Raw genomic sequence first — 19,389 nt, 5'->3', positions numbered from 1 at the left:
AAATGGCTCAAATACCATAGACTTCTTAAATAAAAAAGCCTATTATCTATCTTTCCCTGTACTTTTCCCTAGATGTGCAACATTTCCTAGTTTTGTAGTATTCTGAAAATACAACTTTTTTTCATTTAGCGTGCATAAGCCATATTTATTACAACAACCCCATAATGTGTAGTCTTCATTTCAAGCCAAACAGAAAATTTACAATATAATAATTCAAATATATCAATTAATTTAATGAAGAGAGACAGTTTGGTGTAGTGGTTAAGGCATCAGGCTAGAAACCAGGAGACTGTGAGTTCTAGTCCTGCCTTTGATATGAAGCCAGACGGATGATCTTGGGCCAGTCATTCTCTCCCAGCCCGAGGAAGAAGGCAATGACAAACTACTTCCAAAATCTTGCCAAGAAAGTGCAGGGACTTGTCCAGGCAGCCACCAGTCAATATTGATCCAAAGGCACAAAAATGAATGAATGAATGAATGAATGAATGAATGAATGAATGAAACATTAAAATAAACAAAATATAACTGCTTGAAAGTTAGACAGTTTAGTAATTTCTCCTGATAATTAAGGTTTTGCAACAGTCCCCGGGATATTGATCTTTTTTCTTTACCCATCCAGTTTCCTCTTACCTCATTACCACCAAATTTTGTCTCTTAGCTTCTCATTCCTTTCCTTCTCAGTGCAACTACCTCTTTCCCTCACCACATCAACAACCCTTTTCCCTTATATTATCATCATCATCATCATCATCATCATCATCATCATCATCATCATCGGAAGTGGGAGGGGAATAGGTCCATATGTGTTCTTGTATGTTTCTGTATGTGAAAATGATTTCTGCAAAAGAGATTGGTTGGCATAAGTAGATGGTGATCTGTTAAGTGAGATATCTTATTTTACATACACAAAACTATATGTACCAATATATTTATGTTGCATACACATTGGACAATGGATAAGAATCTCTCTTTGTGTGTCTAGTTTTTTTGAAGGGATAGTTGTAATTTCAAGAACTTTTGAAGTAAATATGATATTAAATCTCTCCCAACATTTGGACCTCTTGTTTTTCTCAGAGTCACAGCAATGCTCAATAATCCACAGCACCCTAGTAGCACCTTTTCCAACTAACACTTTTATGAAAAGGCATAAATTTTATGAGCTACACTGCACCTCATCAAATGCATGGAGTGGTATACAGTAGCTCATGAAAGCTTATGCCGTTCCATAAAATGTATCAGTTAGAAAAGGTGCTAGCAGACTGCTGAGGATCTGGGGCTACCATAGACTAACACAGCTGTCCTACAATACCAGCAGTGTTCAATATTAGTGTAAACTATCTACCATGGTTTCTGAAAGTTAAACCTCTCCTCCTTGGTGTGCACCTGGATATGGATGAAGGAAAGTCTCATAAATCATGAACCTTCCCAAGATGTTCAATGTACTTCCATCAGCACATTCACCAAAACCCCTTTAACGGAACACAGCTGCCTATGTGGGCAAGTAGAGATCATCTAATTTCTACTGCTTCACTGTAATTTTTACAGGAATCCACATAAGGACAATATGCTACCTGGTTACAACATCTCTGAGGTATGACAGAAGTATATTATACCCATCTTCTTCTTTCAGGCTTCAACCATGTTACCACCAACACAGTAGCCAAATTTTGGGTGGCGGCAGTGAAAACATGGCAACAACTGGTACCAATGAGACAGATTTGTTAGTTTGGATTTAGACCACTACTTCTATATCATTAATCTTTTCTTTTGGGTTTAGTAATCTTATTCTATTTTATTTTGGCATGCTGATGATACCAAACTCTGAACTGATGATTTCATCCAATGGTTTCATGTGGGAGAACATTGAGCCATGAACCACCCACATGTGAGGGGCTGCATGCTCAGTCTTTCTCCTTCCATCAATACCAACTATAAATGACCACTGAGGAAGGAGACAAACCACTACAACACAGTGCACCCCATGCCCAACCCCACAGCCAGTCCAGAAGAATACCATGTTTGATGATATTGAAAGTCACTGAGAGGTCAAGTACAGAAAGATGGATGCACCACCCCCATTCTGACTCAGTCAAAGGTAATCAGCAAGTGCAACCAATGCTGTCACCATACTATATCCAGGTCTGAAGCTGACTGAAATGGCTCCTAATAGTTTGCTTCCTCCAAAATCCTCTATAGCTGCCATCTGACCACCTTTTCCACAACATTCCCCACAAAGGGAAAATTGGAAACTGGAAAATAATTGTCCAGGTGTTTCAGATGGTCATGGTTATCTATAGTTTGGATAGTTTGTTCCATAATTTGGAACAAACCTGTCCTGTGTAGAAAGAAGTTGCATTGTAGCACGGTAGGTCCACCGTTCAGTGAAGTAACTGTCATAGGTACAGAAGCCGAGAGTGATATTGGGCAAAATGTCTTGGTTTTTATTGATCTCCATCACAGCAAATGCCAAGGCCAAAGTATGTTGGTAGTTCTTAGTCAGGACACTATAGTGAGAATTGTACACAACATCACAAGAAATTCTGTGCTTAGTAAAATCACTTTTATCAATTTGAACAACATCGTCTAGTTTAGGAGAAAGTTAATGCCATACTAAAACTGCTTTGTCCCTTCTCTGACTAGCAGAGCTTCAACTTTATACATTGTTTCAAAAAATGAGACTTGGAACTCCATCATATTAAAAGTATTTTGTTCCATAAACAATATGTACATGAAATGGTTTGTAAACTGATGCTGGAAATGACATCTGGACTTTTTTATAAAAATACAAGCCACGCTACATTGTTTCCCCATTGCTAAAAATTAAGTGATAAAGTTAAGATTTATCGCAATCTGTCCTTGGTATACAAATGTCTATCTTGCTTCTGAAGTTTGAAAATAAAAACAATGCTAGAATGTTATTTTCAAATCCATGTTCCCTTTCAAAAAGGGAATTTTTTCACTGGGAGGAAGGAAGGAGGAGAATACAAAAGACTGTGGTCTTGTTCTGAACAAATTTTTCTTTAAAAAAAAACAGCCTATTTTTTTTTAATAAACATTACTGAGATTTGAGTCCAAAATAAATAAATAGATTAGATAGATGATAGATAGATAGATAGATAGATAGATAGATAGATAGATAGATAGATAGATAGATAGATAGATAAAAACCTATGTTGTGAATTTTATAATGTAAAATTTATCTCAAACTGAATTACAAAATAAGTGGGTGCTCTTAAATATGTTTGATGATAAAGCACAAAAATAATATACATATTGAGTAAAAACTGTAAGAGTGAGAACATCTAACAATTTGAAAAAGTATTAGAAATAATTCAGAATCCTCTCATAAACCTAGTGTATGTGTCATGGTGTGGGGTGGAAGTCATCTCAATATCTAACAAGATAAATTCTAGCATTCAAGGACCTTCTTGTGAACCATTCTTTTGTTTATTAATGACATAATTTCCCTTTTCCTACTGCCAAATACAATACAATCTAACAAAGAAATTTTCTAGAGGCAACAGATGGGAAGACTGATCATTCTGCCCTTAGGCTAAGCATGCAATCAATGTATAGACATTAATCTTGACTCTTTTAGATTTGCAGTTTTCTCAGAAAACCAGGGATATAAAGTCCAGCCTAACCTCTGGAACTGTTTAGAAGCATGATACAAAAAGGGGACTGAAGTGGTTAAATATGTGAATGATGAAACTGTAGCTTGCTATATTTATATTAAACTTAAGGATTTAGGTAAGAATATAATGTAAATAGACATACTATATGGACAACAGAAAAACAATTAATTCTTACATGCTCTCACCAATCAATGACTTATGGGGGTGCTCACTGAAGCTACTCAGTTCAAAAGGCATATAGCTTTGAGAAATAATACCACCAATGCTGAGATCACCGGGCTGGCAAAATTTGTGAAAAATAGGCAATGGAATTCCAACTGAGCATTTCAGAATATGAGTCTGGCATTCTACCAGACATAGCAATATCAACTGTAAAACAAGAATCAGCAACATCGTGTATCTCTATCTCTACCTCTATCTCTATTGATCTATTTTTATCTATCTCTATGTTTAAATTACAGAATATAAAACTTAAAGAGAGTTCTCAGAAGTGAGTTCTTATGGATCATGCTGGTTGAGAGGAAGCTTTATTCCATTTGTGGCTTGCTACAATTTAGTATTAATTATTGGACAAATAGGACGTTTAGCATAGGTAACCATAATCACAGTCATTTTGATAATTACAGAAAGGACAAAGTCACTTTTTAAAAAGTATTAATACCATGCAATTAGCTGTGAATGTATGTTTTGTGATATTGCTCTTTCTATAAAGCTGCAAGGACTTGCTTGCTTTAGCTGGCAACTGGGATGATCTGCACACCTTGGGTGACCCTGCTGGGATTATATACCCCTGGCACACACTCCTAGTGTTCTTTGCTTACCCCTCGCAGGAGCACCCACCACCACCACCGCTACAATGAAGCATGACAGCAGGACTTGGGGTGGCAGTGTCTCATCTTATTATAGTCTCTATTTGTTCAATGAAGCCATAGTTTTCATTAATAGATTTCTTCCAAAGTAATACAGGAATTCATATTCTCTTGTTTAGACTTCTTTCTGCTTGTTTTGTTTAGTTCAGCTATTTTTCCCTAAAATGTCTGAAAATGCAGCCTTTAGCAGAATATTGGAAGATTATATTCAGGATAGCAATATGTTTATAGTTATTTCTGCTGACCCTTTTGGTCATTCCTCCTCAAAGGCAAAGAAATATTGATCTTGCAACCAGCTTTGTCCCCCATAATTCAGAGGTAGGGAAATTTTTGCCATGCTGGAATCTATACTTGGCCATTGAATGGTCTTAAAGATAAAATGGTATAAAAGACTATTCAACAGGAGAGAGTGAATCTAGGGGAAAAAATAAAATTTACTTAAGTTCAATTGAAATTAATTCAAATGCAATTGAATACAGTGGGTATGCCAGTCCAGTAAGTTGTTACGGTCATTGAAGACATTGGATTTGACCTTTGATGTATGTTTCATGGATTTTGTGTTTATAGCTTGTCTTTTTCATGTTTTTAATCCCACATTAGCCGCCTACGCTCCCAATCTGCAAATTGGGTGGCCATATAAAGTACATAAGTAACTGATCTTAATTCTCATGTTTTTAATAACTTTTCCCTATTGACACATTTAATTTTCCAATTTGGAAGGCAATTATAATTGGGTGGCATTTATGATATGGGCACCTATAGAGCAACAAGTGGTGCACTTATGTATCAATTGCCCTCGGGTGCTGAAGAGATCATTTTTCCCATAGACTGTGTTCAAGTAAAATTCAGCTGCTTGTCTGGACAGCTACTGCTATGGAAGGTATTGCCAGCTTGTATTTTCCCTTAGGGATCACAATCCCTGGCCTAGACCTATTTCCTTACAATAGTAGATTGAAGTACAGGCAGACTTTGGTTAACGACTGCCTTGTTTAGCAACTATTCAAATTTATGATGGTGCTGAAAAAGTAACTTTATGTCCAGTCCTCAAACTTATGACTGTTGCAGAATCCCATGATCATGTAATTGACATTTGTGCACTTCATAGCTGGCTTCCAATGAGCAAAGTCAGTGGGGAAGCTGGTAGTAAGTCATAAGTCATGGTCATGTGATGACATGCTTAATGACTGCAGGTGACTCATTTAACTGATATCATAAGACCAGTATGGTCATGTGATGGTTTGCTTAATGACTTTATCGCTTAGTGGTGGTGTTGCTGGTCCCAATTGCAGTCACTAGCCAAGGGCTACCTATAGTGCAAAGGGAGGGAGCATAACAAAGCAAAAGTAGTAACAAAAATCCTAGAACTGTGCAGCAATCTGGATTCCTATGGGACTGCAACTGTCAGGAACACCTTAAAGCAGCCCAGTCTTTCTGAAGATCATATGGCTACCCCGTGTTTCATATAAGAGGTTTCTGGCTATTGCTCTTTAAGCTGCATGCTTTTAGGTATGCTAGCATTTTTGGAATGTAGGTATAATTATTTAAAAAGTATCTCTAGAAATCTTTACTGCTCCCAGAGTCCTGGCATTAGAAGGTGTCAGTTATTAACACTGAATCATAAAGCTAATAATAATGAAGAGCAAGTTTTTAAGTCACGCAGGTATGCATATTAGATGAGTATAGTTTTGAGGATAGATTCATTTGTCACATTGCATTATTACCCTGTTGGCGTCTCTCTATGCACCAATCCCTATGCTGTTTTCCAAGCAGCCCCAGGATCATCTACAGGGCTGCAGGGAAAAATATTCATGCTAACTGGCAGATAAAGTTGCTCAGATTCACTCAGAGTTGGACTTTGACTGGGTAGGTCCAGATATGTTTCCTGGGACATAGCCTTAAAGTGATATCTGGACAGAGTTTGATTCTGTGATATTTGACGAAGTGGAGAGTTCCAGTCAGTGTTGGGAGAGATCATGCTGATGGCTCTCACTTGTGGGGTGCCTAAGGATTTGATGCCCTCTTCTACATGAAACTGCTGGGTAAGATCATTCATCTGTTCAGGGTTTAGTAACATTAGTATGTGCATGAGAACCAACTGTACATCTCAGCCCCAGGCTAAACAGGTGATGCTGTCAGTACACTGACCAAGGGTCTGGAGGCTGTCCAGGTCTGGATGGGTGAGAGGAGACTTTGGCTCAATCTTGAGAAAACTGACAGTTCCTCCCCCTCCCCCAGTGGGGGTCATGAACATTGATATATTTGATCTGGGTGAGGTTGCATTTTCCCACTTGAGACTAGTGTGCAAGTTGGGGGACCTCCTATAGTTGCAACTAAGGCTTGAAGAACAGGTAGAAACTATGGCCAGGAGGACCTTTGCACAAGTTGTACCCTATCATAGATCAAGAGGCTCTTCAGATGGTGCAATTCAAGGTTCTAGTCATTACCTATAAAGCCTTTCATGGCATCTGACCTAGTTATTTGAGTGTCTCCAGTTGTTTCTGCCTGTCCACTGTGTTCAGGCAGAGTGGACACATGCCATCTTATGGGGATGAGGAAGTGTGCCTTCTCTCTCACAGCCTCTGCCCTCTGGCATAGGATCCCCCCAGATATGCATGGCTTCCACTCTCCTTGGTTTCTGGAAGTCTGTTAAGACCTGGCTCTTTTCTGAGACCTAGGGTTGGGCTGGTTGTGGAGCCCCTGTTCATTTTTGCATACTAGGGGAGTGAAGTTTAGGTCCAGCCAATTATGTGGTTTTAAGGTGTTTTGAATCTATGTCTCAGACTTATTGTTTGCCTCCCAGAGTCTCCTTGGTATTGGGTGGCATTAGCAAATCCAATCAACTAATAAATCATTTTTTGTTGGCATAATTCTTGGGGCTATCAGTGAAATAATTATCTACCATCGGCAGCTAAGAACACACAAACAAACTCCACACAAGTTTTCAGCTTCCCAGTAGCTTAGGTCTTCAGAACTGAATAAAAAGCAGTTTTGAAAGCAAAAGGCGATTTGTAACATAAAATGGAATTGCAAAATGTCATTTATAAAGAATGATATCACAGCATCTTGCCCTCAAAGCAGAGATAGGCAAGGGTTCAAGCACCTCTTACTCTTCAAATGGACTTTTAAACAAAGGATCATTTGAAGATCAGCAGAAAAGAGCTACGCCATGGAGAATCAGATAAAACACGTGTTAGTTGAGAAGGCCACTACAGTAGGATTTACATTCTTTAGAGATTTCTCCTTGTTAATTGTTCCCGTGTATTTAGCTGAGGCCTTAGCAGCATAATATAACATTTGGGGAAAAAGATACAGCCCAGCAGTCCAGCCCCAGAGGCTAAGATAGAAAAGATCTCCACAGCCACCATGTATTTCCCTTTAGTGCCCAGATAGGTTGGAACAAAGGAGACCCAAACACTGCAAAAGACCAACATGCTGAAAGTGATGAACTTGGCTTCATTGAAACTGTCAGGTAACTTCCTGGCAAGGAAAGCCACAGTGAAACTTGCCAATGCCAAGAAACCCAAGTAACCAAAAACATAGTAAAACATTCCACCTGATCCCTCATTACACTGCAGGAGAATTTCATTAGGCACTGAATGTGTATCAACAGAAGGAAATGGGGGAGAGGTTGTCAGCCATGCAGCACAAATAATTGCTTGAATAAGGGAACAGCAAAGGACAGTGGAAGTGGTTAGTTTTCTCCCTACCCATTTTTTCATCCTTGATCCTGGATTGGTGGCCATGAAAGCCAAAACAACAGTCATGGTTTTGGCCAACACACAAGAAACAGCCACTGAGAAGGTAATGGCAAAAGTAGTTTGCCGGAGAAGACAGGTCACCTGAGTAGGTTTGCCGATAAAGAGTAACGCACAAGGAAAGCAGAGCAAGAGGGAGATGAGGAGAATGTATGTGAGATTCCGGTTGTTGGCTTTGACAATAGGGGTGTTGTGGTGCTTCAGAAATATTCCTAGGATCAGAGCTGTTATCAAGGAACATGTAAGCATCACAAGAAATAAACCAATCCCTATATGTTCTTCATAGGACAAAAAGTCTATACTCTTGGGGATGCATGAATTATGATCTTTGTTTGGATAATGGTTTTCTTGGCACTGGAAACACTCAGCTCTATCTAGAGAAAAAAAGAAGAAAAGTTCTGATTTCTTTTGAGTCTGCTTACTCTTTGGAAATCAAGACCTCTTCAGCTGAATGCTGGGAATGGAGAAGAAAGCTTAGACTATTTACCTCATGCAGATAATATAGAAATATAAATATGCTGATAAAGTCAAATACAAAATTCTACCTCTTAGGGAAATGTATGCACAAATGTTGTAGAATAGAAGAGAGGGGGAATTTTAGAAATGTTTGCAAATGTATGAAAAAGGAAAAACTGAAATATCACTTTGGCATAAGTATTCAGACCCTTTGCACTTTACACTTGAAATTAAGCTCAGGTGCCTCCCATTTCTCTTGATCATTGCTGAGCTGTTTCTACACCTTGATTGGAGTCCATCTGTGGTAAATTAAATTGATTGGACATGATTTGGAAAGGCACACACCTCTCTATAGAAGGCCTCACAGGTGACAATGCATACTGTATCAGAGCAAAAGCCATGAGGTCAAAGGAACTGTCTGCAGAGCTCAGAGACAGGATTATTGCAAGGCACAGATCTGGGGAAGGCTACAAAAAAAATTCTGCTGCACTGAAGGTTCCCAAGAGAACAGTGACCTCCATAAATCTCAAATAGAAGAAGTTTGGCACAACCAGGACTCTTCCAAGAGCTTGTGCCCCGGCCAAACTGAGCAATTGGGGGAGAAGAGCCTTAGAGATGTGACCAAGAACCCGACGGTCACTCTGACTGAGCTCCAGAGATCCTGTGTGGAGATGGGACAAAGTTCCAGAAGGACAACCATCATTGCAGCCCTTCACCGATCTGGGCTTTATGGCAGAGTGGCTAGACCTCTCTTTGCCTCTCCTCAGTGCAAAACACATGAAAGCCCACTTGGAGTTTGCAAAAAAGCACCTGAAGGACTCTTAGACTGTGAGGAACAAGATTCTGTGGACTGATGAAACCAAGATTGAACTGTTTGGCCTCAATTCTAAGCATTATGTCTGGAGGAAACCAGGCACCACTCATCACTTGCCAATAACATTCAAACAGTGAAGCATGGTGGTGACAGCATCATATTGTGGGGGTGTTTTTCAGCAGCAGGGACTGGGGGACTGGTCAGGGTTGAAGGAAAGCTGAATGGAGCAAAGTACAGAGATATCCTCTATGAAAACCTATTCCACAGTGCTCAGGACCTCAGACTGGGCTGAAGGTTCACCTTCCAACATGACAATGATCCTAAACACACAGCCAAGACAATACAGGAATGGCTTAGGGACAACTCTGTGAATGTCCTAGAGTGCCCCAGCCAGAGCCCTGACTTGAACCCTATTGAACATCTCTGGCGAGACCTGAAAATGGCTGTCCACCGATGGTCCCCATTCAACCTGATTGAGCTTGAGAGGATTTGCAAAGAAGAATGGCAGAAAATCCCCCAATCCAGGTGTGCAAAGCTTGTCATGTCATACCGAAAAAGACTTGAGGCTATAATTGCTGCTAAAGGTGCTTCAACAAAGTACTGAGTAAAGGGTCTGAATACTTAAGTACTGTACATGTGATATTTCAGTTTTTTCTTTTTAATAAATTTACAGACATTTCTAAAATTCTGTTTTCATTTTGTCGTTATGGGGTACTGAATGTAGATTAATGAGAAAAAAAATGAATTTGAACGATTGTCATATCAGGCTGCAACATAACAAAATTGAAAAAAGTGAAAGGGGTCTGAATACTTTCGGAGTGCACTTATTTTAATGTTATGACATTAACAGACATTCTTACAGATTAAGCCATCAAATGCATATTTTAAATAGAGAATAAGGATTGTTTTGGACAAAGAGACCAGCATATAACTTTCTTTCAAATATAATGAACCTCTTTGGTAACCAGTGCACAACTCTCACCTGGTAATGTAGAGATCTTCCCTTCTGAGCATGGAATACAGTCATAACAGCAGAACGGCTTCCCTTCCTTCTTTTGCTTGCTATATCCAGAACGACAATTGTCATTACAAACAGAAAGAGGCTGTGCCTAATGCATCAATAAAATAGAAGAAGAAATGAATTCTTAAAGTATGAAGAATAAGGAATATAAGAAATCATCAGATTCCTTAGTATCAAAGACAGCGGGATTTTTCCCCTCCCTTACATGGTAAAAATTCAGCAGGAGGAATGTAAAAATTGAAGTAAAGCAAAGCAAAGCAAAGTAACATCCTAAATTTAAGACTGAATCTGGATTATTCAACTGAAGATAAGTTGTTTTCAAAACTTAAGTTCTTCCTATATGGAAAATTCTAGTGAGAAGAATCAGGGCAAATCAAGGGAATAGTTCTAACTTCTAATCACAATGAATGGTTTCAGCAGACTTCTTTAAACAAAGTGCTTTGGGACAAGGATGTTGAAATAATATTTCTCAGGATGGTTTTATTTTTTTTATTTTATTAATATCCTGCATCAATCTCACAACTCTTGACATGATATAAAAATAAAATAAATAAAACACCCATGTTAAAATTAAAACTCAAACAAGATAAAGAGAAAATAAAAATTAAACAGCCACATACCCTAGTCTCAAAAGTTCTTTAGGCATTCTCTCTTTTAGAAGGAGGAGTATGAAAAAGAGTTTTGATTGAATTAGAGTCCCAATAAAACTTCATTCTTATTTCATTTCCTTGACATTTGGGTAAATTCAATAGAGCATACAGTACACACAAAGACTTAGAGTGTTATTTTGTTCATCATAAATCATCCCAATTGTTTCCCCTCTGAAACATTTATATCTCATCATACAAAAGCAACAATAAAACATGGCATTTTTCCTTCAGAAATATTTCAGATGCATTTGAAATAACTGTGTTGGTCACATAGAGTAAATAGAACTTGAAAGGAGATCACGTGTCCAATAATCCAATCCTCCATCAAAAGAAAAATGAAATAACATCTTATGTGGCTAGGAGAACTGCATCTCTTTTCAAAGGTGGGTAAGATAAGAGGCCATCATGCAATCTTTACAGGAAGAGAATAGACTTTCAGAGCTGAGGAGAACAATGCTATTTGGATTCCATTCCTTAAATTTCATTGTCTTTACATGATTGGAAAATGTGGGTACTTCCCCAGAGACTGCATTGAAGTCATACCTGGTTAAACCAGCTGTGCCACACAATAGCATCATTGTTGATGGTAAATGCCTGGTCAGGATTAGGGGCTTTGGGATCCATTCTTCCAACTTCTACTCTAGCAAAGGACTGATTTGGGAATGTAATCCAGTTTATAACATCAAATCCTGCTACTACCACTCCATTCTGATCAAAAAATATTTCATCTCCTGCACTGTTGTTAAATGAGACTTGCCTCAGAAAGGAGTGAAGCTAAATTGAAAAGACATATAAACAGTTTTGTGTGCATCACTTCTAACGTCTATTAATAACAGAATGGTTACAACATTATCAAATTAAATAATTCACAGTTTAAGCTGAATAGTGTGAGCTGGGGGATGAGCAAAGGATACATTTTCAAAGACTGCTTAACAGATATCAGTGCTGCATCCTAGAATAGAAGAGAGGGGGAATCATTCTTCAGAGCAGGCACCACTGCAGAGAAATCTCTATTTTGTGGCAAGGTGGAAATCTGCATGAGAGGCCATAAGTAACAGAATGTCTGTGGAATGAGGAGTTGATATAAATGGTAAGGTAACCTGGTCCTGTGCTGTTTGTATCTTTATATATTTACACCAACACCTGAATCTGACTTGGTAACAGACTTGCACTATGTGATGAACTTTTAGCAAAGTGGAAATAAATGCATGGTAATTTAGCATTCTGAAATTCCAACTTCCAAATAGCTTCCACATAGAAGCTTCCACCTAGAATATATTATAGTAATCCATGTTTGACATAATCAGATTTTCCAAGTTGGTAAGGCACATCATTAGTCAATGAAGTCATTGAAGACATTATATGGATCTAGAAGCTCCTCAGATTACAGATCTCTTGCTTGGGAGAGTTTAATCTAGCCCAGAACAGCCTGTTCCTACAATTCCAAACCCCAGAAATGACTCATCTATGGTGTCTCCATGTCTCCTGGCCAATCTTTCCTTAGGAAGCTAAATATCTGCCTTTTGGGGATATAATATTAAACATTCCTGGGCATAGCCATACTTTGCCTTATACCAATTTATTTCAATCACATTTGAAATCTCAAATTTTCCATCCATTTTCTGATGACAGAGTAACACACTTATGAAACTGTCCCCTCCTCCCATTCACAAACGACGTGAGGTCCTAAGGAGGGAGGTGTTAGCCATTGTTTGCATGGGTGTTGTTAAACCCACTGATCTTTGGTTGTATTTATTACAAACACACCTATTGTTTTGATGGCCTGGAAGCTTACTACTGACATATGCTTATAGTGCTGGGTTATGCAGTTGCATTTCTCACAGGACTTACCTGCCATGGCTGATAATTCAGTTTTATTGTCCTATCTCCTTCCATCATTGTTCTAGCTCTGGCGTTGGATAAGAACATGGCATCCAAGGCATGGGCCACCACATAGGCAGCATTATAGATGCTGTAGCTATGGCCAGTCATGCTTATTTCAAAATAGGGCCCCAAAAGGCTCTCCAGCCTCTCCTCTCCAGTGCAGATGTCACCCTCAATTTGACCCTGGAAAGTACTGGGGAAAACACAGCGAAAGGCCTGTTCCCAGAAATCTATGATCAAACCATCTCCTGTTGCACTGGAAGGGTTCCTTCCCTGAATATATGCTTTGAATTGCTGCAGGTCTTTGGAATGAATTGCAAAGGACAGAGCACCATGGATGACCTGTATATCCCAAACCCACTGAAAGACAAGCGATTTTAACTCCATCTGGGCAGTAAGTATCCAGACTTTACCCTTTGGTTTGCATAAATTGACTTCTATTTCTGGGAAGTATAGCACCCATCTCAAAAATATGATGGAATCAGCTTCTCCATAGAAGACAAAAACATTGGCTGCACTGGTCATGATTTTTTCATACATTTCAGATCCTTTCCTTATAATGTCTTCCTTATAATCATCAAAGCTTACATTCTCGGGGCATATTTCCATGAAAGCTAAACAGATTCCACTCTCAGAAAATAATGGAAGCATGAGCTCTAGAAACATTTCTCCATTATCTTTATCATCAGCAATGAATCCAATCCATATCCATTTGAAATGGAGGAGTAACTGAAGAATTCCTAGATACTGAAGGGCATCATCTGGAACCATCCGATATGGGGAAAGGAATTCAGTTTTATACATCCTCTCTGGAGTGGAGCCATACAGGAGCTACAATCAGATTTGGAAGTGAAGTAAGGAGGTGTACAAAAATGTTGAATACAATGTTGGTTTGTGAGGTGTATTGTGACTCATGGATGATGATGATGATGATGATGATGATGATGATGATGATGATGATGATGATTTTATCCCAATCTAACATTATTAACCTAAATATTTCTAGTGATTTACCATGGGAATGAATATCTATAAATCTTTGCTGCATTGTTTGTTATATCAATATAATAGAGGAGGACAATGATTCTTTCTTTGTTTCTCCTATAGCAATGACTTGTTTTAAATTTTTTTAAAAAATGATTTCTTTTCTACAATTCTTTCACATTAATCCCATTGATGATGCACTTCAAAAAGAATAACTGAGGCTACCAAAAGGCTGGAGTTTAACTCTGCTTTATAGCATTTATAGAAAAGAAGGACATTTCTTTATTTTGAAGGACAATTTCATTTACAGTAACAACAATGTTGAGTGTAAATGGCAACCTAAGAGTGGGGTGGGGGTATCATTGGGTGATAATAGCGATTGAGGCCTTGCTACTTCTCTTTGAAAATAGAAATGACAGTCCTAAGCACATTACTCTAAATATGTATGATTAAAGTTACATGTCAGAGGAGTAGTTCTCCGATGCATATTTTATGGGAAAAAATATTTTCTTTTTAAAATTCAAAATCTCAGTGGTAATCTTTATCTGTAGCATCCTAAAGATAATAATTTTTATATTTTCCTATGTTGTTTCCAATTTCCTCATTAACATATTCTTTAAATGTATTTATCCCATGTTTTATAAACAGGTTTCCCAAACAATATTTTTTTACTCTCTATCTCTCTATCACAACTTAAATGTACACAATTTGTATACAGTTTTTAAGCTGAGCAGTATTTTATGGATGGTAGCAGCCTCTTATATGCCTATCCATGAAGCATACATTATTTGAATTGAATTGATACAAAAAATATTTTCATTAATTCAGATATAACATTAATTAGAAGATATCCCTATCTGCATGAAATGCATGGATTTGGGCCCATGAAAGATAAAATTAAACCTGGAACACCCCATTTTCTTTTATTTCCATATTCTGGACATACATCTTACCTGTGGAATCTTATAGGTGCCCAAAATATTTGCTATCAGGTGGGAGGTCTCTGAGTGAAGTCCCCCTATAACTGCACTTAGTTTGTCCTTGAGATCACACTTGTAGTTGGGAATAAATATGTTCTTCATGGAAATAAGTTGCATTGTGGCTCGATAAGTCAATCTGGCATCAGAGTAGATATCATACATGTGGAAGCCCAGGGTGACATTGGGTAAAAGGAAGGGATTTTCATTGATCTCCTTTATTGCAAATTCCAAAGCCAAGACGTGCTGATAGTTCTTAGTCACCACACTAAAAGAAGATTTTCATCAGTTACAATTATATACTATACTTTGTAAAACATGTTACTTATTTTTAAAACAAAAGGCAGTGTTGTAAAAGTAAGGCAAGCAATGTAAAACTCTGCCAAAAACTGTATTGTAAGGGAAACGTACATAATTTCTTCAGATGATATTGGACGAGGTTGTTGGCTGAAGTCTTCTGGAGCGGACAAGATGAAGCTTTGGGAAAAAATGCCACCAAATATAATGTCTCCTGGCTGGTAATATTGGTGAAGAATGGGATGAAGATTTTGGGATCCACATCTAGCAGCTTTACATGACACGCAGGGAAGCAGCACCAGTAGTAATATCACTGATGATTCCATACCCAGAGCAAATTTTCATTTTCAATGCAGGTACCATTATTTGAAGACAGAGTTCAGTAATGAACATGTGCTAAGAATAGAATCTTATCCGTTCTACTGTCTCATTTTCCATCCCTCAAAAACAACACGTAAGGTATCAGAGATCAAACTGACATAAAGTTTCTCCATATTAAATGTTTGAATGATGGGTGAGGGAATTGCATTTGTACCACCGTTCATAACAACCGCTTTGTTATTCTCTACCTCAGGTCCAGAGGCAATTTAGAGAGCAGCAGGACTAATTGCAATAATTATATTGTGGTTTTAGGGTACTAATTATAGCTTTGCCAAAAATATTTTCCTCACTAGACAGAAGAAATTTCTCTCTTCTTTTAGGATAACAGAAAGTTAAATAAATAAATAAAGCAGAGAACTTCAAAAGATCAAATCGTGCTCTGGTTCCAGAGGGAAAAATGCAAATATTTCATCACATAACTGGCCTGCATGAGAAGATGGAAATTCTAGAAAACGTAATATCAGTAATGTCAGGGTCTTAAAGTTCCTTACATGATGTATTTTATATTAGCTGTATTTTTCTCCTTTTGTGAAAAAAATAGATTGCTATCCTAGTACTGGTAGTCCACATTTAGTGACCACAATTAGGACCAGCAACTTGGTCACTAAGCAAAGCAGTCGCTATGTGGGAAATCATGTGACCACCACTGTGCTTTCCTTTTCCTCACTTCCTTTCCCTTTAGAATGCTCACACACACACACACACACACACACACGCACCATGGTGCTGGTATAGCTGGCTCAAAATTGAGAAGACTAATCAGTTTCGCACCTTTGGCTGTTGTTTGCCTCCTAACCACTCCCTTGCCCTCTGGAATGTTCACCCCATTGCTGGGATAATTAGCAAGAAGGGCATTAATTTTTGTATTTACATTCATTGGAGAGGAAGGGATTACAAGAGAGTAAGCAGGCACAAAATAGGGAATATAAATTGAAAACAATGCACTTCTGCCAGAAGCCATGAGCGCACACAACAAACAGCTGGTGCATTCCCCATTGTGTGCCTGCTTAGTCCCTTGTAATCCTTCCTCTCCAATCTCTCTGCTCTGCAAGGGGTGTGTGTGTGTGTGGGGGGGGGGGGATTGGTTGGGTTTTGTTTTGTTTTGTTTTGTTTTTGTTTTTGTTTTCTTTTCCCCTGCCCTGATGATGTTACCTAGTTGGGTAATGAAACATCTCCAAACAAACAACCAAGCTCAGAGAGCAGCAAGGACTCCATATTGCTTACTTTCATCTTGTTGTTCTAATGTAACAAACAAAATTTAAAATTTTGAGAGACCTTTGTTCCTTCCTTCCTTCCTCCTGCCTTCCTGCCTTCTTTCTTTCTCTGTTCCACAGAATACCCAGATGATGGGAAGTGTCAAAGATGAGAAAGAATAAACAGAGTGAGGCTCATACAGGAATTTTTTTCAGTGGAATGGAAAGCAGTTGGTATGTCCTTTCCCCATACAGGTGGAAGGGGTAAAGGGTCAACACAGGAAGAAGTTGAATTCCCAAAAGGGATTTCCTAAACTGGCTTGATTTCCAGCCTGTTTATGCATAAGAATCAAGCAGTTCAAGGCTGCCTTGCAAAGAACTCCTTAGAATCCCATTGTTTCTGTGGAATTGGAATAATGATATCAAAAAGCCTGAAAGTTCACCAGTTCTGCTTTCCAAGAAACAATGTCATAATATCTTCAGTGCAGATCAAGACAAAAATTTGACACAATAGACAAGTGGAAACAAGTGGAATGATTAATTACCTACTTTATTTGTTGAATTTATAGCTTACCTTCCTTCCAGGAGCAGCACTAACTCCTCTGATTTTCCCTACCACAACAGTCATTGGGCTGAGAGGAAGTGATTGTCACTAAGTCATACAATAAGCTTCCATGACTAAAAATGGAATTGAACCTGGGTGTCCCAAGGTAAAAAAGTAATTTCAAATATTTCTTTATCTCTTTAATTTTTAAAATCATGTTTATATACTGCTGGATTCAACAAAAATATCTCCTGGAGGGTTACCACATAGATACATAAAAACAGACTAAAAATATAAAGCTAAGAAAAACACAAGCAATAATAAAAGCTGTAAGTTTATTCCTCAAAAGGTATATCATAGTACAACAATATAAAGACCTAAGGTACAATGGTGACATTCATTCCCCAAATAACCCCAGCTCAAACTTAACTAACCTCCAGAACGCCAATATTGAAGGTGCTAGCCTAGCCCACGGAGGAAGAGTATTCCATAATTTCCCAAAAGACAGTGGCTCAAACTGTAAAACAGTGCCTGTACTTTGATCTCATCAGTCTGGGGGACTATTAACAGAGGTTAGTAAGAAGTGAGCCGTGTCTACAAGGAGAAGAAAATCCTGCACTATAGGATTATATTCTAGCCAGTGAAAGAGGAGGGCACGCACTGAACTCAACAAAGGAATACTAAGGAATGCTTAGTATATGTAGGAATACTAAGTGCCAGTATTTTTGTTTTGTTTTTAATTTAGGCCCAACAATTTGGAAATGGTATTCCTTTTTCAAGAGCACTGTAAAATCAGAAACAATACAACAAAAGGATACTAGAACAACTTGCAATATACTTATAAGAATATTTCTAAAAATTCTCCTTATGCATATTCAGAACAATTAATAGTCTTTCACCTGCAACATAGTAAGAAAAGGACAAGTTTTCTTAACCTCTAAAAAATAAAATTATTGCAAATACTTATAAGTCCTAAAAGAATGTCAAGATGTATTATTTCTGTTTGTTAAATGGTCTCAAGGAAGGAACCTAGGATTAAAGAGATTGTTCATATCATTTCCAATTTAGTGCATATCGACTAATTGAAATCTGGTATGTTTTCTTTTCTTTCTTAAAAAAAAAATGGAAGGAATATGGTAGAAGTCATCTTCAAAGACACCTTTCTTGCTTCTTCAGTAGTTTCTCCACTTAAGATGCTCCTGGTTGTTCAGTTCAGGCCTTAGAACAATAATGTACCATTTGGGGATAAATATGAAACTCAGCAATCCAGCACTGGAAGCTAAAATAGAGAAAATCTCCACAGCAACCATGTATTTTCCTTTGGTGCTTATTAAATAACCTTATCTGAAGTAAACACTGGTGAAATAGAATGGATTCCAAAATAAACAATTCCAGCATACTTTGCCGGAAAGCAATTCATTTTTAGAAACACAGTCCTGGGAGATGGCATGATAATGCTAGCCTGTTTTCCACATTTTGAGTGAAGGCTGTTTGCTTGTTTCACATTTCATTTAATGTTTGCATTCTCTTAATAAAGAAAAATCTGGGAGACAATATCTCAAGCATTTCTAAACCAGAGGGCTTGTCTATAATGACAGGTTGCCCCATTGGCTGTTTGGACTGGCAACCATTTTTAGAGGGCAGGAACAGATGATGTCACCCTGTTCTCCTCATCACAAAGGTGAGGTCCTGGCATGTTCTCTTTCACATTAAAATAGTGTATTACTGCTTATGTTAGCCATTGTGCTGCCATGTGTTTTGCCTGTTGGGCTTCACTTTCTTCTAAGCCAATGCCTCCAGTTTGGCTACTTTAGTGAGGCAGGAATGGCCCTTCATCTCATTTTCCCAGGTTTTCCCAAATACAGTCACCTGCAGCTTACTATTTATTCATTTTCCTTGGTTCTTCTTTTTGACATAATGCTTAAAACA

The 19,389-nt window shown here is 38.1% G+C and overlaps 1 protein-coding gene across 1 annotated transcript; it reads right to left on the bottom strand.

The window, feature by feature from the left end:
- Positions 1–7,731: 7,731 nt before the first annotated feature.
- On the bottom strand, positions 7,732–13,855 carry LOC107326403 (vomeronasal type-2 receptor 26-like). Its single transcript, XM_088142469.1, has 4 exons — positions 13,052–13,855; positions 11,744–11,974; positions 10,512–10,638; positions 7,732–8,633 (listed from the first exon to the last, which is right to left on the bottom strand). Exons 1-4 carry the CDS (start codon positions 13,853–13,855, stop codon positions 7,732–7,734), a joined length of 2,064 nt encoding a protein of 687 aa, XP_087998595.1.
- Positions 13,856–19,389: the final 5,534 nt, after the last annotated feature.

Source organism: Python bivittatus, unplaced genomic scaffold (genome assembly GCF_059951505.1).
Source record: "Python bivittatus isolate LINGU-HERP-01145 unplaced genomic scaffold, Pbiv_v1 ctg000440_np1212, whole genome shotgun sequence".
Taxonomy (NCBI): domain Eukaryota; kingdom Metazoa; phylum Chordata; class Lepidosauria; order Squamata; family Pythonidae; genus Python; species Python bivittatus.
The sequence above is the reverse complement of the archived record's forward strand: the minus strand, read 5'-3'. Positions and strand labels throughout refer to the sequence as shown.

Excerpts from the sequence above, each read along its gene's own strand:
- LOC107326403 (XM_088142469.1), bottom strand. The coding sequence starts at position 13,855 with ATGGTTCCAGATGATGCCCTTCAGTATCTAGGAATTCTTCAGTTACTC. Across the intron at positions 10,639-11,743 it reads GGCACAGCTGGTTTAACCAG|GCACAGCCTCTTTCTGTTTG; the intron begins GTATGACTTCAA and ends TTGATGCATTAG. Across the intron at positions 8,634-10,511 it reads GAAGATCTCTACATTACCAG|ATAGAGCTGAGTGTTTCCAG; the intron begins GTGAGAGTTGTG and ends TTTTTTCTCTAG.